Source organism: Poecile atricapillus, chromosome 4 (genome assembly GCF_030490865.1).
Source record: "Poecile atricapillus isolate bPoeAtr1 chromosome 4, bPoeAtr1.hap1, whole genome shotgun sequence".
Taxonomy (NCBI): domain Eukaryota; kingdom Metazoa; phylum Chordata; class Aves; order Passeriformes; family Paridae; genus Poecile; species Poecile atricapillus.
Window position 1 is genome coordinate 74224595 of NC_081252.1, and position 21649 is coordinate 74246243.

At 39.8% G+C, this 21649-nt stretch overlaps 1 protein-coding gene across 1 annotated transcript in view; it reads right to left on the minus strand.

Moving 5' to 3' along the window:
* Nucleotides 1–21649, minus strand: part of DNAAF9 (dynein axonemal assembly factor 9) — a 65734-nt gene that overhangs the window by 38958 nt on the left and 5127 nt on the right. Inside the window, exons 2-10 of the mRNA XM_058837461.1 lie at nt 17437–17516; nt 12148–12267; nt 11168–11292; nt 7765–7861; nt 6586–6692; nt 4199–4276; nt 2996–3094; nt 2203–2258; nt 1090–1225 (exon numbers count right to left, since the gene is read on the minus strand). Of these exons, the coding sequence (XP_058693444.1) occupies nt 1090–1225; nt 2203–2258; nt 2996–3094; nt 4199–4276; nt 6586–6692; nt 7765–7861; nt 11168–11292; nt 12148–12267; nt 17437–17516 (898 nt within the window). The remainder of the gene's footprint in view (nt 1–1089; nt 1226–2202; nt 2259–2995; nt 3095–4198; nt 4277–6585; nt 6693–7764; nt 7862–11167; nt 11293–12147; nt 12268–17436; nt 17517–21649) is intronic.

Here is a 21649-nt window from a genome sequence, read left to right on the forward strand (position 1 = left end):
ACATCAGAATAACACAGTACTTGCATTTGCAAAGGTATCAAATGGTATCTTATTGTTAACAAGGGAAGGAAAGACAGAACTCAAAGTGTTTTTACAGAAACAGTGTTAGAGCAGCAAATGGAGGATGAGATTTCACCAAGATGCAAAACCACTCTTTTCTCAGGCTCTGGACACGTGAGTTGTGCCCAGAAGCCCCACGTCCATCCATCCCTGAGGCAGCTGCACATGAAATGCTGACAAGCTCATGAACTCATGGCCTCACTCATGCGCTCACTCCAGCATGGCCACATCCACCTGCTCAGGGCTCACACCACTCCCAGAGCCCCTGGAGGCAGCAGGGAGCTCTCTCCACACTCTACCTCTCTCCTCCTTCGCTGCCAGTTGCCTTCTGGAGCCACCCAGGCCCTCCAGCCAGAGGATCCCAATTCCCTGGGGTCGCCTGCCCAGGCACGGCCCCTGCGCCGCGGTGCAAGGAGCCACGGAGCTCAGCAAATGTTTAACAACCCAGCTTTTACTTGGAAATGGAAACAAGTTAATCTTTGCAATTTCATCAGAACAGTCCTGCAACTAGGAAAGGCTTTTCAGAGTTTCATCAATAGGTGTTGGAGCACACGCTGGAATTTGGATACATGTTGGTATCCCACACAAAGGTGTTAACAAAAAAAAAAAAAAAAAACAAAAAGTGACTTTTTGTTTCTTTTTTCAAGAAATGGCTAAGTGAATGTGATTAAAATACAATCTGTGTGTCACAGTTAAGTGTGTCACAGAAGGCTTTCACTTTGTGGCCAGGACACACACCTTCACAAACAGCATTTCCCTTTCCCCCACCCATCTACAGCAAAAGTTGTCTTTTTCCAGAGAATAAATTAATTTAACTCATTCAGCAGTCCCTGATTAAGAATCCAGTATGGTTTGACTTGGAAAGAGCAAGAAAAATTAAATTTGTTTCTTAAACTGATGGATTGCTAAGGTGCTTTATGTTAAGAAGAATTAAGTATTTAACTCATGGAAGACAGGCACAAAAAATATACAAAGAAAAAAGGAATACACAGTGCTTCAAAATCTCAGATAACTTCCCCAAAGCCTTACCATATGCTTGGCAGTGCTTCCACCAAGGCCAGTGTTTCGAACCAGATGTCCTTCAGATGGAAAATTAAAGTTCCCAGAGTTCAAGTTTTCCTTCGTGGAGTGGCTGCCAAACAGGACAAAGGGCTGCCGGCTCGGGCTGAGGAGGAGAGAGGGAATCACCACCAAAATACTTGCAGGAAGTTTACAACCAACAAATGAAATCAAAGCTTTCAAGTGTGATGGACCAACTGCTGAATTTCTCACTAAAAGGAAAAAAATTACTAAAGCTGCACAAACCTTCACAGTGAAACAACAAATTTCTAAAGAAAAAATCTACTTGCATTAAAAAGATAATTTATTTCAAATACAATAAACTTAACGCAAGGTTATTCCCAAATGCTCTTAGGAGATTCTTTTATCTTAAACTGCCTTGAAAAGCTGCTTAGTTTAAAATTCACCATCTTGAAAAACCCTGAAATGACCATGTTGGAAACAAACAAAACTATTTTGGGTTTAGTTCTGGCTTTGTGCCCAAGACTCAGCTGGAGAGGTCAAGGATTTTCTTTTCTTTATTGCAATGCAAACACCAGAAGATGCTGCCAGCAATAAAGGGCATTGAACTCCACTGGTTTACTCCAAATACAGGAAAATGTGCAGAGATTGAAGTAGCTAAACAAACCTTGATTAGCTCTAAACAGCAAAATGTAGACTTGGCAACAGAACCTTCAGCTAAACAACGACTTTTGGTTAAAACTCTCTCACAGAATCACAGGATGGTTTGGGTTGGAAGGGACCTTAAAGATCATCTCACTCCAACCCCTGCCATGGGCAGGGACATCTTCCACTATTCCAGGTTGTTCCAAGCCCCATCCAACCTTTCCCAGGGATGGAACTAACCATAATGCACAAAATTTCATGGTATATATAAGAACTACAGCATTAAACCCCTTGAAAATTCAGCTTATCCTTACAGCAAGTGCCTTTGCACAGGGTTTTTTTCAGTATGAGATTTGATATACTGAGGTGATATCAAAAAAAGAGTTTTAAGCATTATAACATTAGGCATATGGAAATAAAATATTGAGGTAGTAGTGACACCACAGGGAATAATGGAATAATTACAGGAATAATTACCTGTTGTCTGTTATATGGCTTGAGATCATGCCATGGCTGAAATAACTTCTGAATGGCTGTGAAGAATTGAAAACAAAAATTACTAGGAAGTACATCAACAGAAGTATGAAATACCCTACCACTAATAAAATCTGAATTATCCTTCTCAGAGAAAACTCCTGAACCCTCAAAAAATACTTCCAACCTCCACAAACTAACACAAACACCACTAAGTTTCTCATATTATTAAATCATTGAATGGTTTAGGTTGGGAGGGACCTTAAAGCTCATTTAGTTCCAACCCCCTTCCATGGGCAGGGACATCTACTATCCCAGAGGAAGCAACAAAATGCATCAAAAAAAGCACCAAAAGGCTTTGAAATGCATCAAGAAAGCAACAAAACACTTCAAAAGCAACAGCCACCCCAAGAAATCCTGTGCTGTTCTCTCCCATGCTCAGTGCTACCCCCTCAGTTATGTTTGAGATGTGCAAACTGAACTTGTTAAGCCCTGCACATACCAGATTCCATCCAAATGCAAGTTAATCTACCTGCAAATATCTCCTGTGCAGATATAAATTGAATTATCAGCGAGCAAACACTCGACTGAATTACCCGAGCAATCCTAAGCCGTCATACCACGGATTTTTAAGGTGGGTGGTGACTTTAAAAAACCCAAACCATGTGGTTTTTTACTCCTCAAACATGAAAAGTGAGATGGGATAGGGGAAAAAAAGCCCAAAAGAATGCTGAATAATTTTTTCTTCTGCATGGATAACCAGCAGGATTCTCAAGGACTTCTGAAGCAAGCCTACCTCCCCCGCCTGAGATTCTGAGAGTTCCAGAATGAAGGGAATTTCAGTGTCAAAATTAGCAAAAAAGTTGGTCCACTGGTGCTCAAAAATCATTAAATCCTAGAAGGAAAATATTTTACATTACTTCCCTAGGCAAGAGAAATGAAGGCAAAGGTGACATTTCACTGGAATACAACCCAATGAAACAATAAACTTCGGAAAATGAATATATTTTAGAAGATAAGGATGTTCTGCTGGGTTTCAGGGTGTCTTTTTCTGGGTGTGTGGTTTATGTTCACTTTTTTCAGAAAATTGAAGTCAACTTAACGACAACTTTCAGGATGAAAATTTAAATTATGGTTAATAATTTAACTGCTCAGAGTGCAGGACAAGTCCCAAACATTAATCTCACTTCCAAATAGAAAGGGGAAGTGAAATATCACAGAGTGATTACTTAGACTGAGAGCCTTGTAAAAACTCTATGATATTTTAATTTTCATTACAGCAGCTGACTGAACAACCAAATTGGTGTGTGCTACCAATATCTTATTAATAAAGGATAATTACTGCTGAATTTCATACATATTAAATTGCTGTCAAGCTAGAAATAGATAAAAATTAATATAGAGTAATAATTATAAAATATATATACAATTAAGGTATAAATACTAATAAATTATAATTTATAATTATAAATACTACTAATTTTACAACGCTTTCTGCTCTAGCACTGAGATCAGAGCATGGCATTCACGTGAGAATCCTTTCCCACTGTTTGTATTTCCCAAAGCATCAGGGCAGCCACTGAGTGGCACTGTTCCCCATTTAAAGGAGCTACAAAACATCTGAAAAGTGCTTTTTAGTCCTGGAAGAATGGTTGTGTGTTAAAGGGGATTTTTTTTAACACTCCTTGCTGCAGAGGGAGGATTAACACACAAAACCACAGCAGTTTCATGTATTTTGTACACGGTTTAATGACATGAAGGAAAACTTTTAGAAGATTTTCAGACAAAGCAATAAATTCAAGGAAACCAAGACAAGTTATTTTAGAGTTTTGCACAGTTTGTGGTAGATTTAAGGAATGGGAGGAGACCCTGCAAGCAGCAGCAGGCAGAACCTGTAGATTCAGCCCATAAACTTAATGAAAACCAAACAAAATCACAACACTTTTACTCTGTGGTTACACCAAGCAGGAGCTGAGGCAAAACATTTCACCCGCATTACCTCAAAGAGCAAATCCTCCAAGGACACAGGATCCATTTTGCTATAGGTCTTCCACAAGTCAGCACTGACATCCATTAACTGAAAGAGATTTTTAAACACATTTCTGTGAAAAACACCACAAAGAAAAGGCCACAAATTCAGGTTTCATCTGAGACAGCACTGGGGAACACTGCCCTAACTGTGCTCCTTAATTCTGATTTCTCAAATATTTTTGCTCTGTTACAAAAGACCTGACCAGTGAGGGTCTGAACTCGGTGCAAAGCCTTCTTTGCAGCCTCCAAACAAATCATTTCACAAAATTTTTAAATTTAATAGCAGAGAACTGCATGAGCTGGTGCAGGCAAAAGGGCAAGATGAGTTTTCTGAGTTGAGACAGCCAAGAGTTGATTCCAGGGTTACTCACCCTGAGCATCAGCCAATACTTGCTCTAAACTGATGTAAATTCAGGCCAAGACAGTTTAACTTTGCAATACTTTCTTCCAAGTAGCAGGATGTTGCATATGAGAGTATTATTTAAAAATATACTCTTAAAAATACTTGTATCTGAATGATTCTGCATTTACAGGGTTGCCCATCATCTACTTAGTTAAAAAAGCTGTACTGGCTGGAATTTTCTTAACCCACTGCTTTACAGTTATTCCAGGTACTCATGTAATTAGGGATGTTAATAATGATTTCCCAGACCTCACTTCCATTCCATTCCTATAAATACAGTAAATTTTCTAAATTACAGCATCTTGAGCAACTCTGATTTCTCCAGTAAAAGAGCAACTGCCTTTAAAAGACTGGGAAAAATAATGAATTACCATCCTTTGTTCACACTCAAATCTAAGAGAACACACAGCAGAGGGAAAATCTCAGAGGGAAAGTCTGAGCTAAAAAAATGCACCAAAAAACTCCCCTTTTAACAAAGGCAGAAGAATTAATTTAAAGATCATTTACAGTGATCCCAAATGCACTTTCAGCCTGGTCTCCTCCCCCATCAGTGACACAGAGCAGCTGCCTGACAGAACCAAACACTTAAAAAGTTAGGAATGTCACTTCCCATTTGAAATCCCCTCATGATTTCAAGAAGGAAGCAAGCAAGAACTCCAGCTGCAGCTGGCTGGACTGCCAGAACCAATATGATTGCTCTTAAAAAAGGAGTCCAAGAATTTTCCCTGCTCCTTTTTAAGCATTCAGGAGCGCCTGGAGACAGTATCAGCTCCCTGGATTACACAGGAGAGGTTCTGTCTGTGCCACCGTGCCTGAACATTTTTTTCAGAGCCTCTACAGATTTGTGAAAAGAATTGGGGTAATTGAAGGGCAACTGAAGACCAAAACAGCTCCTGAATTGCCAGTCAAATTTTCACTGACTCATTTCAGACATCAAGAAGGGCGACTGACTCTGTATTTAATGGTTTGGGCAGCTTCACACCACAAGGTGTTACAGTACCAGTGATGGAATGAAAAAAGCCCTAAAGAAAGGAACCAGTGGGAAAACAAGGGTGCTCAGAAAAGAATAGGAACTCACAGAGCCTATTTCTGAGCAAGCATGTACAATTCTAGATATGACAGACTTTAACAACAGCACCATTAATTCTCTGGAGGTTTTCCAGCTATCAGGAGTCAGACAAAAGCCCATTGTGGCTGTAAAAATGGAGGAGTGATAAGAAAAATGGAACATCTGCATTGCTGTGGCAGAAGTTCAAAAAATGAAATCAAAGAAGCTTTAAACAAGCACAGAAATGCAAAGCTGTCATCTGAAAATGTTGTTCAGAGCATTAATAAATGGGCAAATCAATGACATAAGTTGCTCAGAGTGAAACAGCAAATCATTATTAAATATAGGAGCAATTAAATCCTGATTGTTGCCCTATTCAGCATTGTATGATGACCCATGAACATACAATGTCAGTGAGAGAAGGAGATGTATCTCTTCAATCAAAACCAGTGACCCAAGAAATAATCTTTCCTTATTTTCAGAGCTCATCTCACAGTGTTTGTCACTAACCAGCTCCTTCTGCTCTGCACTTGAAGATCTAAAACCCTTCTAAAAAAAATTAAGGGTAAAAGAATCCATCTAGGCATAAAAAAATTGGTTATTGGTAGAGGTGGCTTTAGAGAGAAAGGAAAGAAGTTCTAAATCACAGCAGAGACTTGGAGAGAATGTCCAAATAATGGTTTATCCAGGAAAAAGTGCTGTGTATCCCAGAACAGAATCTCAGCAACACCACAGGGTCTCTATCCTATCACAGTTTTACAAGATCCCAAAAAACTTCATCCAATTTAGCAGCTTACTTGAGCAGTGAGTCAGGACTAGATCATCTCAAAAAGTGCTTTCCAAACAAAAGAATTCCATGAGTAACTCCTGCTTCAGAAAGGAAATGACAAAAGGAAGCACTCACTTCATATTTCATGGTGAAGAAGCCGTCGCCCCCAATCCCCTCAAGCGCGAAGGCCTGGACGATCGGCCACTTCTCCACGATGAACATGTCAAATATCTGCAGGTGGCCTGCAAAACAAACACAGCAACGTTCCCTCACAAATCCTGGCACTCCAGGTCTCCCTGAGTTCTTGGGATTCACAGAGGGTCTCAATCATCACATCTTTGTACAACTGAAAAGCTTTAAGTGAAAAATAATTTTGTGCAGAAGCTCCTCTAAACCCTAAATTTTGTCCCGTTTTCTCAGGATATTCCACATCTCCTTGCAAACTTCATTATAAGCTGATTAACAATTAAAATTCAAGATAAAAAATAGGGAGTTTTGTTTACACCAGTTCCTTAAATACTTGGCCTGAAGTAAAAACTGTCAGCATTAAAGAATCCCAGAATGGTTTGGATGGGAAAGGACTTTAAAGTTCATCCCAGTCCAGCCCATGTCATGGGCAGGGACACCTTCCACAATCCCAGGTTCTTCCAAGCCCTGTCCAACCTGGCCTTGGACAATTTCAGGGACCCAGGGGCAGCCACAGCTTCTCTGGGCACCCTGTGCCAGGGCCTCACCACCCTCACAGGGAGGAATTTCTTCCATCATCCCCATTTAATCAGAATTTCAAGCTGGGGGAGAAGAAAACTCTTCCTCCTGGCACTTCCACTAATGACTTTCCAGGCAGTCAGAGCATATCACCCTTCCCTAAGGGAAGCAATAAAGCATTAGGAATAAAAAAAGAATGCAAGATTACATTGCTGAGGCTCAAGGCTGGCTCCAGATCCCAACAGGAAGCCGTGCAGGGCAGGTTTTTTTAGTTCTAAAAAAGGAAACTTGCATAAAGGAATGTTTATTCCTCCCTTCCATAAAGAAGGATTTATCTGGAGCTCCCATGGGAACAGAAAACTTCTGTAGCAGCTCAAGACACTGCTCTGAATGCAAATCATTTCTCTGCCTCACGCTGGGGGCATTCACTCCCCAGATGAACTCTGACAACTTCCAGTTCTCAGAAAGAAATTCAGCTCTTAAGGAAAAAGAGGCTAAAAGGAAACTAATGACTTACTAATCCTTATTTTTCTTCTAAGGCAAGGAAATCTTCATTCCCTGAAGCTGCAGGGTGCAAAACACTTCCACTCTGAGCATAACCCACCCTACCTTGGCAGCTGTAGGGGATCCCGATGCGGCTGCAATCCCGGACCATGTCCACAAAGCTGGAAATCTTGAATTCCTCTGCAGCTTCTTCATCTTCATACTAGAAGAAGGCATTTAAAATCAAACTGGATTAGGCATGCCCTAATTTGATTGGTAGGAAAGAGAAGATGCAGCATGTAAAGCACTAAAATATCACCTACAGCCTCCAGAAGCTCGAGCACCTCTTTCTGTATTTTAGAAATCCTGTCATGGCAGGGATATACTCAAGCCAATGGAAATTGAAAAAAATAAAACTTCAAAGCAAGGTTTTTAATCATGACATACGAAGGCATAATTATAGACTTTATTTTCAGCTTTCAGTGAAGTCTTTCAACATCTAGATTTGAAAGATGGAAGTAATTTTGATGATACCAACTGATGTGCCACAAAAAGCATGCCACTGAGGGGAAAAAACATTAAAATAAGATACTGAATTACCAGCTAAACAAAACTGAGCAAGGAAAATCAATGACAGAATAAGCCCCAGGTCACGGATTAGGCAGTGAGAACATGTTTTAGTCTGAGGGGGAAGTGCAAGAAAAGAAGGAGGCAAGAAGAGGAGAAACCCTTCATGTGACACTGTCTGAAGACTTCGGTAGACTGAAGAGCAAATATCCTAACACAGATAATTATAAAAACCAGACTGAAGAGACAAATCACACTAAAGTCATTTTTATAACAGAACACAAACCTGAAAACACACTGACTTGGACCTGAAAAGGAGTTTAGCAGCGAGCCTGGAACCAACAGGTCTAGCCCTGCTGGCTTCTTCAAAAGCCACTTCTTTTCTGGAGCAAGATCAGAAGGCAGAGCTGTTTTGCCTATTTTATTTTATTTCATTTTTATTCACAGCGCTCTGAGCTTCTTATCAAGGCAAATGACATGATTATGAACTTTTTGTGAGCTTCAGGGTACACCCAATACATTTATTTGGAGAACAAGTTCTTTTAAGTCAAGCCTGAATTTGAGATGCAGCCCCAGCTCCTCCATGGTGTGTTCATTCTCCAATCCCAGGAAGCCAGATCAAAGTTGCAGCTCAAAGCCAAGCCCAAAACAACTGCCAGTTTCTCAGGACTTAAAAATGTTATTGGAATAAAAACTTGGGTTTTGGCAGGGTGCTAAAGACTTGCTCACAATCTGCTGTTGCAGGAATAAATACAGTCAATTCAACCGTGACACCCCAAAATTTACTACAGCAAATTCCACTATTTTATCCCATTTGGCCACTATGAACATGGGCATTATTTTATTAGTAATACAGGATTTTTTTCCCCAATGACTAGGATATACTCTTAAATGCCTGTGGTCTACTTAAAGCAAGTAGGAAGGAAAAAAGGAAGGAGAAGTTCTATGTTTTTCCAAAGCCAGGTACAGCACTACTTTATTTATTTCTAAAATTCCTGTGCTTTTTTGGTTTCATTTTTATGAAGTTATTTCTATCACTAAAGTAAGTGCTTAAAAGCCACTGCAGGCGATTCTCCTGTAAACAGGATGCACTTAAAGCCTGACACAGCAAGGTTTTGTTTGTCTTTCAGCAGTAATATAGGAAACTGGCAATTCTTACACATTGGGAATGTGACTGGAAGTGCTCAGTTCACTCATACCAAACAGCAATGAAGCAGAACTGTATTTCCAGCTTCCAAAATCAAACCTTTCCCCTCATTTCCACCAAGAACAAGGTTTACCATGCCAATTACATCATTATTTCAAGCCAACGCTGTACGATTAAGGTTCCTGCTTACCACGATAAATCATATCAAAGCCCATAAGCAGATGAAGCTTAAAATTCAATAGCTGAGATTGCACTTGCACTGGCAACTGTGTGGTAAGAACTTCTCTCTTCCTGATTCCAAAGTGCACGTGTTCTCCCAGCATCAGATTTGCCCTTTCAGCAGGGATTTTGGCAACAGAAAAGCCTTGTGAAGCCAGGCTTCAGGCTTAGCTGTGGCATGTTTTAACCTGGAGCTCAGCTGTTCTATCCTAGCAAGAATTATCCCACTCCGTTGCACTCCTGGAATTGTATCCACAACAAGTTTTGGGATCCAGGGACAAGGTATTTATAAACTGGAGCAAGATCAGTGGAGGGCCACCACAATCAGTGGGATGCAGCATTTGTCCCAGAAGGGGAGATCCAGGCTTGCTCAGTATCTGCACCTCAAACCCACCAAAACGTTACTGAGATGGTCAAGTCAGGCTCTCCACAGCGGCCATAACAAAAGTCATGATTTAAAATGTGACAAGTTTGGGTTTGACAAAAGGAAACACTTTTTCACTAGGAGAACAGTGGGAAAATGGAGCAGCCAGCCAGCAGAGGCTCTGCAGTCATCATCCTTGGATGCTTTCAACACCCAGCTGCAAAAAGACCTTGAGTAACCTGATCTGATCTCACCACTGAAGCAGGAGGTTGGACAAGATGATCTCCAGAGGTCCCTTGTAATCTGAATTATTTCCTAATTCTGTGATCTAACATATCAACCAGACACATAAAAACACAATCAGTCTATTATAAGCCCCATCACTTCCAAGCTGGAAACTCAAGGGAACAAAAAAGGTTTCTCTCCCTGACTTTCCCATTAAGTTTTCCACTGGCTTCATTCACCATCACAGGCTACAAACCCACTCCCTGCAGAATTCAGTATAATTCTAACTTAGAAAAGGAACTACACAGAACTCAGTGTAGGAAGAAGCATTTCCAGTCTCCACTGGAATGAAAAGGTCCTTATTCTACACCCAGATAAAGAGTATTTGCATTTTTTACTCCTCTAAAAATACTTCATAGCAATAAATGGACTTTTTTCTAGAATACTTTGACTTTTAACTTCAAGATGAAACATCAGTCATGGGATGTAGTGGAAGTGAGGTTAATAGTTCTCGACAGAAGGAACATTTTAACAGTTAAAATGAAAATACATAATGAAGTTTCTTCATTTTAAAGGACTTACTAAGCCCATCTTTTCTAACATTCTAAAACTACTGGCAACCAGTGCAGACATTGCTTTGGCAGCAAACAAGGCTGATGTGGGAAATCTCAGCGCTGACTGTGATACTTGATTCACATTTTGCATTTTTCACAACCCACATTTTTTTCCTCATTAAAAGATCACTGACTCAGGTCAAAACAACAGCAATTAGTGGGAGAGAGGAGCAATTAGTCTTCACGCTCCAACAAATAAAAGTATTGACAACATATTCTTCTTGCACACTTTAGTAAATGATTAATACCCAGATATACACACATATCACTCCCCTGCTGAGGGGGAAAGAGAAAAAAGGCTTCTGGAAAGAATGTTTTTAGAAGTTTCACTTTAAGGATCAGTTCATTAACAAGTTCATTAGCAAATCTTGTCTGCATTCATTTTTCACTTACCTCATTTTCAGTCAGACAGTGGAAATGCAAGTTCCTCCAGTGTGCCACATAGGGCAAAAGATGATTGTAATTCACAGGGTTGCAGTACAGATGAACACTGTCAGGTTTTATTAATATGATTATATCTGCAAGAAGCAGAACAAATATTCCAGCATTAGGACTCCACACACAAGAGAAACTGAACAGAAAACATTTTTTCTATCATGCACCTCATTAAAAAAGAAAACCACTCAGCTATCTGAATGCAGTGCAATTCCTGATTTCTTTTAAACAAGCAGAAGAAACAGTTGGCAGCCACAGACAGTTCCAAGTACAAGAGCACTTGTTACTGTTCCAGACAACTGGGGGGTTATTCCCAAGTCTTGCACAGAACTTGCATCAGCCTGTCCTTTGTGCAGCCAAGAGGGTCAGGGTGAGTCTTCCCAGAGCACTTCCAGACCTCTAAACTCCAGCTGCTCTTGCCTGACATTACATCAGAGTAGCTTCAACTAAAAACTATCAGCACCACAGCCCAAGGGGGAAATATCCAAAAGTTTCATGCAAAGACGGGAATAATAAGGTGTGATCACAGGGATTGGCCATATTCCAAGTATGACAAAGGTGAGTTAATGTGGTGAAGTAAAAAAAGACCTCAAGTACTTTACAAGTGCAGAGGTGTGATCACACAATGATTAATAACATGTACATACATTGACTGAACTAATGGGCTATAATTCTGTAAGTTTACAACATCTGAGATAAACTGTGGTGCACCAAACATATAAAATATCTATTTTTGTATTAAAAAATACAATATTTTACTATATTTTTATTAATATTGATTTCATTTAAAAATCAGTCCTTCAGCAGTGTTTCTAAGAAGGTATTTTCAAGCACATACAGACAACTTGAGACTTAAAGACCTTTATTTTTTTTTCTAAGTCCCTTTTTCTGCTCATCTTCTGTCCAGAACAAGTAAAAATATTGAGAACATTACTCACCATCCAGAACTTCCTCAGGAAAGCCTGTCCTTTCAAAGTCGTTGTTGTTCTGGTTGTACAAACCAAAGAGCAGATAATTTGCCAGTTCCCTGCACCCTTCATTGTATCGACTGTCTATCCCTGCAAATGCAAAACCACAGGAGAATTACTGTGTGTCCTAACACTGCACACCTGAAAAGTTTCTTTTCCTCCTCAATTTATTAAACTTTAATTTATTAAATTACATTTATTTAATTTAATTTATTAAAATTTTAATTTATTAAACTTTAAAGCAGGAGTATGAACTCAGCTCCTCAACTGAACACACTGAAAGAACAGGGTAGGGAAAAAGGAGTTTTTTCAAGATCACTGCCACATGCTGACATCTCCCTTTCAACCTATATCTAAAAGTATTCCTTAAAAAAATTAAATGTCTTGTTTTCTGCAGTAGTCTGCATGCAAAATTCCGTTTTTTCTAGTAATTCAAACATCTGTCTGGATGCAGGATGCATTCTAATTAATATGTTCTTGATTGAAGCCTCCTAACAAACTAATCCCATGACCCAAATCTCCTGCTTTAGAATACATGATTAAACATTATCTTATCAGTGCTATAGAGCAATCCCTGAGTCACCAGAGAGCCACTGCAGACTTCTGAATTGTGAAAAGAAGTCTGACAAAACACACAGGGCACAAAGAGCTTCCAAGGAAACCTTTCCTGGTCCTTGGGAAAATTCAATGAAAACAACTGAAGACCTGGAGCATGGAAAGATAGAAGCTAAATACAAGAAGAAAGGAATGAGGCCACAGATTTAGAAACTATTTTCATCAATCTTCATCTCTCTGGATGATAGTCACAGTCATAATTCTACTATAATAAATCCAGTTTTCTCAAACAAGTACAGCTGCACATAAAGCAACATCCTTGCCATCCACATTTCACAGAAGTCACCAGTTTTTACTGCCAAGAAATTTCTCTAATGGCAAGTTTTCCTACCAAGTTATATTAGGAATCAGTGGAACGGCTACCAACAAATTAGGATTTGTTACCACTGCTAAAGGAGAGATCAGGACATTGATAATGTAATAACAGGGCCTGAACATCTGAGTTTCAGGACTTGAATTGGAAACCACACCAGTCAAGAGTCACCTGAACTTGGCAAAAATCAGAACAAACCTCAGGTTCTCCTATTTATGCTCCTTTTTCGTGTGATGCCTCAGCTTTAAAGTGCAAACTAGATGATGTGTCTGCATCCAGCTACTGAATCCAGTATCTTAATAAACTCTTTGTTTGCTCAGTAACTTTGGGTAGCTCACATGTATTCCAAGGTATCTGATATTTGGTGGAAAGCTGTTTCACATCTGTCACAGCTTTCTCAGCCCTCAAAAAATTTTTGCTGCCATCATCTTTGAATGCCTATTCTCCAGCTGCTTCTGAACTCCCATTCATATCTACCCCTCTATTTTATTTACATTTTCAGCACCATGAAAGCCGGCATACCAATGTAATCTGGAATTCAATGGGACTCAACATACAAATATTGCTGCCAAAGCCCTCATGTCTGGGTGGGATTTTAGTTACAAACAAGTGGAGACTCCCTTCTTTCAGGAAGAAACTGTCCCATTGTTTTAGGGAGCTCCATTTAAATGTAATCAGTCTCCTTGGAATCAGCTGCAGCCTTGGGAAGTGAGCACACACAATATCCTGAAGATAATCTGTTTCATGATTACCTGCCTAACTGAAGCATCTTCTGAAGCCTCAGAGGAGCAATATAATCTGGCACAGACAGGGTGAGAGAGATGGAGGCGTTCAGCCTGGGCAAGAGAAGGCTCCAGAAAGATCTCAGAGCCCCTTCCAGTGCCTAAAGGGGCTGCAGGAGAGCTGGAGAGGGACTTGGGAGAAGGGCCTGGAGTGACAGCACAGGGGGAATAGCTTCCCACTGCCAGAGGACAGGGATGGATTGGATATTGGGAAGGAATTGTTCCCTGTGAGGGTGGGGAAGGGCTGGGACAGGGTATTCCCAGAGAAGCTGTGGCTGCCCCTGGAAGTGTCCAAGGCCAGGCTGGACAGGGCTTGGAGCAATCTGGGATAGTGAGAGGTGTCCCTGCCCATGGCACAGAGTTGGAACTGTATGATCTTTAAGGTCCCTTCCAATCTAAACCATTCTATGATCCTGTGACTCTGATTTCTGGAAGATCAGAAGAAAAATGAGAAACTGCCCTCATTTAAAAAAAGAAAAAAGGAGAAAAAAAAAAAAAAAAAAAACAAAAAAAAAACAAAAAAACAGCTATGATATCACCATCAATTGAAGAGTTTGAGTTTTTATCTGGGTACAACAGCTTCAAGCAGGGAAGATCTTCCAAGCCAAAACCTCTGCTTTTTCAGTTAATGACAGAAGGAGGGGAACAGAAAACAAAAAGATGTTAAAGGGGGACAGCTGACAGATTTAACTCTTAGAGTACACAGATGAATTTATTGCTTGCAAAGCACTGACAGACACGCAGGGAAGGCATGTGTTTAACACATAACCATGAATTTTGCAGCGTATTTGGGATTTGTGATTTACTTGAGTCTTTCAAGTATCCTATCCAGACAGGAGCTTTCACACTGAGGCTTTACTGTTATTCTACAGAAACATATGGAGTTAAAGAAACAGATATAGTTAGCAGAAAACAAACAGGAAATGAAACAATGACCAAGATAAGATACCCCCGAGAGCGTATCAGGAGTCCTTCCCAGAACAATGGGCAAGGCCATTAATTAGGAAACCCCGACGCCTGTCTCCAGCTGAGCTGGGAGTTTGGAAACTCCTCCGCTTGTTCCCAGCTCCTCGCCGGGGTGCGGGCACACAATGAGTCAGTCCGAGCCCCGAGGAGCCGCTCCTGCTCCCCATTCAGTTTGCTAAATTGGCAGAAAACATTCTGGCCAAATCCGGGGGGAAAATCTGTCTGCTCGCTAAGATAAAGTGGGTGCAAGATACCGAAGGGCACCAGCAGTGATGTAAAACACACGTGGGGACAGCAGGGAGGGAGCAGCAGGGTGAGGCTGGAGGGAATGGACACATCACCTTTAGATATTGGCCCAAAACCAACACACAGTTCTGGGACTGCTGGCAGAATAATCCTTAAAATGGGCTCTGTTTGGAAAGGGAATGGGATGAACAATCAGTGCAATGTACTAAATGTTCTTAGGATGTGGGAGAAACCCCAGTAGGGAGAGTGCTGTGTAGGATGGATATAATGGAGAAAAAAATAATCTAAAGAATTAGATGAGAATAGAATTAAGGTAAAATAAAGATTTACTGGAACAGCCTTGAAAGTATCCCCACACTCTTCGAAGAGAATAAAAAATAAATACCAATATCTGCAGAAATTCAGCTGTGCTGAATGGTCAGTTTGATCCACAATCAGAGCAGTGACAACTCCAGTTACAGACACACCCTATTCACACTGAATGCACATCCTCAGAAATCAGAGCAACTGAACCATGAGCTGAAAATCTCTGGTGAAAGGCAAGGTGCCAAGAAACTATCACTATCAAAAAAAATAGTTTACAGTATAATTTAAGTAGACCAGTTTGAACAGCAACACACTCAGCTGAGACATCACAGCTTTTTAAAGATATTTTACATACCAACCTCCAAATTCCTTTTTCCTGTCAGTTGTGAGGCCTTTTTTCCCCCAGTAAAGAACACAGGAATGTTACCATGCAACCCTTTTAAAATCAGATTACAGGATTCTTCTAAAAAAATCAGCTGTAACTACATTTAAATACTTGTATCAACAGCGGGTCAGATCTCATCTCTCTCTGGGATCTCACAATGCTGGGTTTAATTTCAGTACAAATATTAATGAACTTGAAGCAAAGCTGTGGAAGTTTATACTGGTTTTATCTCACAGCCCAGTATGAAACTCAAGTTGAGGTGAGGGAACTGCATTAACTCCAGACCATTAAAAGCAGCCAAGTGAAACAGAACATGCCCTGACTGTAAAAAAAAACATAGTTGTGAGTATCCACTTTCCACACAAGTCAAGAGGACTCAGGACATAAAACTACATGGGTTTTTGTCATCTGAAGCTTGTATTTGATGACAGATTTAATGCATTTATAACAGTGACATGCCTGTTTAATGGAAGTTATGCCAGAAATTCTGCAGGCTACAGGAGCCAGGGCAGAGCAGACAAGAGCCCCATTGTGGATGCTGAGAGATCAGGGCAAAGCACAAATCTCCCAACAAAACACACCACCTATATTTCCATACCACAAGTGCTTATTTATTAGGAGGTATGTTCTTATGACTAGAATTAAATCCTCCACGCGACACTGAGGATTACACAAAGCAATTCCTTTGCTTTCCTTAAAGCTGGGCCATGTTTTCAGTGACTGTTCTTTACCTGGGACTTTCTGCAGTCTCAGAGTTAAGAGTAATTAAGAAATACTGCAGTGTCATCAGTCAACATGTTTTATGAAATTAAATTAGCAGCAAAGGCAAAACCCCAGGAGTTTATCCTGTATGATTAAGTTTCACTGGAAGGCTGACACAGTGACCTCACAGAGCTTCTGGCTGTACAGTTACTACTTAGCCAGAGACTTAACCTCTTACCCCAGAGAATGTAGGGTAGGAAGGGTCATGCTGTACAGTTAGTACTGACTAAAAGAGAATGAGGTTATATATATTTATAAATTTTACTTTGTGGTCCAGTAAATGAGCTTTAAGTTCTCTTGCTACGTCATTAAAAAAATAGAATAAAACTATGGTACCACTTCTTACACAGGGCTTCTTTAGGGCTACATCAGACTTCTTCCCTTTAACTGCAATCTATTATTTAAACAATCAGTCCTCAGTCCTTTTCTCTAAAGACTCAAGTTTTCAATCATAACTTCTGCATTTTTCCTTTACTATCTTGACACTGATTATATAATATGAAACAGGAGTCAATGAAATGGTATTCAAGCAGTACAAAACCCCTGTTATTTTCCTACAGCACACTTGCACACACATCCACCTTTATTTCTTGCTGCCCTATTCTCCCAATCCCAGAAGAAATAAAGCACTGAAACCACACGCTGTTTATGTGCCAACATTTAACTACTAACTGTCTCCTGGGTTTCTCAGGCCACTCTTTAAAATTCTTTGCCCAAAATTAGTAAATAGGTTGAAGAATTGTTTAGGGAGAAGAGAGTGTATCAATCAGCTGTTCATTCCTTGAGAAACCAGGCTGGGGCCTGGAGCAGGAAGATGATTTTCTTCTTTCTGAAACTTGTGGTATCTTTATCAGTATAATGAGAACAAAAAATGTAACACTAACCTAAAATGCAGAGGATTCCATCAGGCTGAGATTTGCTGCTCTGTGTCAAGATGGTCTGAATGTTTCGGAGGCGGCTGCAGCTGCAAAAGAAAGAGAATTTGTCCTCAAGATCAGTGTTGTGAAATGTCAAACTGGGAGGCTGAAGAGCTGACCCAGCTTTGTTTTCTTCATTACAGAAAATAAATGGACACACTTCAATTTGGAGATTTCTTCTTGAGACTTGGACCTTAAATCAAACCATTCCTGATTATTTTTGCCCACTAAAAGATGAAGACCACAGCACTGAGAGAAGACAGGAACTTTTAACTATTTTTTAAACCCACAAGCTCTGTTAATCTCCAACCTGCCAAAAATTGCTGATCAGGTTTGCTCTCACCAGGCCAGCAGAAATTCCCTCTGCTACCAGAGAAGCAAAAACCAAAGTAACATCAGAAGGGATCACAGGAGCACCTACATCCCAAGAGGAATCTGGGAAAGAGTTTTGGTACCTCCAGTACCATCAGGAGAATCATGAAGGTTGGAAAAGACCTCCAAGATCATCAAAATTCAAACATCAAAGAGAAATGAAACAATGCCAAGTCTTGCTGAGATTTTTTTACCATAAAAATGAATAGTTTATTATATAAATTTAATTCAGCTGTCCAATAGTTATCTTTAAACCAGGCAAAAATTCCATCTGCCAACAGCCAGATTTTTTTATAATCAAAGTGAATAGTTTATTACACAAATTTTAATTCAGTTGCCCAATATGCATCTTTTAGCTACAACAGAGAGCAACACAATTTGTGCTTCAAGGCAACATTCTGTGAGTTTGTTTAAATACAGATAAAAGACACGAAATTTCACTGTTGATATTACTGAATGGGATTTCTTGTTTATAGACTTGTTTATAGAACTGTGAGCTGTTCAGCTCCAGGAAACAAATGTCTCTCACAGAAACACTCAAACAGAATTAAATGTATGAGCAGTTCAAACAAACAATAAAGTAAGGTCAAATATTTCTATTTTCAGCATTACTTTAGCCAAGTAAAAAAGCAAATAGGTCTTTTCAGCAATACTACAATTATTGTGCTCTACTTTCTCTGAAAGAAAGAATGAACATGAAAGGTTTCCATTATGGTGAATCTAAGTGAAATTCAAAGATCAGTGATAAAGGACAGACAACATTTCATTTGGAAACACTTTCATGGGAAGCACAAAGTCACTGCAGTCTCCAGCATTAATTTTTCCCCTTTTTAGGTCACATGTTTCAGTTATGAATCACTCAATTATTCTTCTTACCTGGAACATTTCAATTTATATTATACTGGATGGATGGATGGATGGATGGATGGATGGATGGATGGATGGATGGATGGATGGATGGATGGATATTTTGATCCAGTCTTAGATATAGGAACAGAAATTAAAGCCACTGATGACAGCAAACACACTTCATCAGGTACTATCAAATGCTTGTCCATGTGGGTGATGCCAGGAAATCCATGAAAACCACACTGAACTTTATCCTGCACATTTAAGCTACTACTAATTATTCATTCTTTCAAACCTCACCTAAACCTGAATCTCACAGCTACACAAAATGAAGGTCTTGAATCTTATTCTGGAAAATTTTCATCCCATCATTAAACAGGAGCCCAGACCAGCTGGGTGACAGATGATTCACTATAAGCTATTCAGAGCTCATATTTTTATATTTACCATATCACGAAATAGAGAGCAGAAAAATATCCCCAGACTCTTCACTGTGGGCACAAAGTGAACTTATTTCATTTGTTGGTATGGAAACAGCAACACAAGTTGCACAAGCCCACAGTTATTGAGGAACAGCTGCAGTATTGCTGGAGCCTCAACATGGACACAACTTTTTGTACAAAGCCGTGCTTAATGAAATCATTCTCAAAATGCTTCTTGACCTGCCTGCAAAGGAATTGTTTCCATGATTCCTGAGAGGATCTGAAGGACAAATTGGAAGGACTGGGAGAAAAAGCATGTCCAAGGACTTCTGCACTGACACAGCAAGCAGCTCCCAGAGTGACTTTTAATAAAACATTTTCCATATTAGAGGATACATGTTCCTGTTCCTGCTCAAAGTGAGGAAAGAAACAGTCAACACAAAAAATGCTGAGGGCACAAGGAGATTTCCTTCAGCTCCTCAGGAACAAGATGCAATAATCCCTCTGCTACTCATGGTCAATTCTGAAGGCGAATTTAATTCTCCAGACAAAAATAGACTTTTAAGGGCTGTGTAGCATTTTATAAACCTCCTCTGCATTATAAACACAGCAGGAATACACACCTTGATTTTGCTACCCTCCTTGTACTGATCACTTATAGAAGAATGGTTAGAACTCAATTTGACAAAGAACAAGTATGGATACTCACGAAGAAAGATTTTTCCATTTATTAAAAAACATTACCATATCAAACAAGGTAAGCTACTCCTAAGATCTTTAAATTTTCATTTCAAAGGCTTCCACAAGAGAGTGACCCAATAAAACACGTTTATCATTTAAAAGAAGTAGTGTTATGAGACTGTGCAAGAACACCAGAGCAGAGAAAAGCAAAATAAATGGGGTTTTTGTCTTCTTGAGTTTTGGGAAAGTATTTCCTGATCAGTTCAAGTGCTGGGTAGAAAAAGGGAAGAAGAACTGGGAGAGGAGAGACCTCGCAGGTTGGGTATTCCTTTCCTTCTTTAAATTTTCAGGTTAGGAATTTTACTCTCCTAGAATTACTTTTATTATTTCTCAAATAAATTATAACTTTGGTGCAGCCCTTAAAACTATCTATAGATCTTAGATTAAGCTGCTGAAACATTTCTGCCAGGTAAATCTGGATGTCAGTGCTGTGTGTCCTGACATAAAACACAAAAGCATAGAATAAATTTACGTTCATTATTTCACAATGTTATGTCCAATGAAGATATTTATTTCATTCTTAATATTAAACAGACCTTAAGCAGAATATTTTTCCTTGTTTTATTTAAGAAGTGGTTTCTATGAGAGAATTCTTTGAAAAAGCGCCTTCACAGAAAAATTTTCAACATCATTTCAAGTGTGGATAAATCATTACATTCAAAGGCTGACACTAAACACAGAAGACTTGTGTGCCTGAAGAAAGATGCCATTCAGAAATAGGGAAGAGAATAATTAGAATTCTTACAACATGCTTTTAAACAATACAGGCTAAAACTGTGGATAAAGTCAGAGGGGGGAAAATAAAGGCATTTTCTTGGATTTCACATTAAACAGTCATCTGACAAAAACAAAAGAGACTGTCCTGGGAACAAAAATCCATGACTTTTCCCATCTCCAAAACAAGCACTGACTTTTTTTACTCCTTTTCATTTTACCCCAGCAGCACAAATTCAAACGGAAACAACAACCTCCATATAAACCTGTGGGCCTTGGGATGCTTCCCTGGAAATTGTGGCTCTGGATCCACCATCTCCATAACCACAGCTAAACCTACAGTGACCTACTGCTGGAAAAAAATAAATTAGGTGTATTTGAAACATGATTCTAAGGAAGCTCCAAAATGACTTCAACAAAATTTGGGCAAGACAAGAGCTGGAAGTTACTTATCCACCCATGAGATGATTTCTGAAGAGGGTAAGAAGTTGATATAGGTGAAGTGGGAATTTTTGCACCACTTTTGAGCAGAAGCTGGGATTTCCCTGTGGGTTTAAAGCAGGATAAAACCTCCCGGTGCTGCAAGGGCCAGTGTCACCCTTCTCACCGCCTTTCTGTCTGCACTAACGATCTTGAAGCCATGTGTCAGGTCGGATCAGCTTATGGATCCAAACAACCTCCAGCCCAGGAATTAAAAAGAAAACAACGCTTTCAAACAGCGGCAAGCTGACGTGACTGCTGATGAAGGCAGGTCAAAAGGCAAAGCCACGTTTTGGGGTGACATCTGGCAATAAAGTGTGCTTGGGCCAATTAAGGAACTATACCTTGAGGTACTTGATATTCTGCTAATCTTGGACTAGGTCCAGGCAAAAAAAAAAAAAGGGGGGGGGGGATAATTGACAATCATTAACTTCTAAGAATTAGTGCTCATCTGTTCACGTCTTCACACTAATTATGCAAAGTACCTCGCTTTACAACAGCCAGCCTGTCACAGCTTGGTAACAGACACGGCGCTGCAAGGCACGTCTGTTGGCAAATAAAGAGAATATTAACAACTGTGCCTTTCTCAATCACAAAGAACA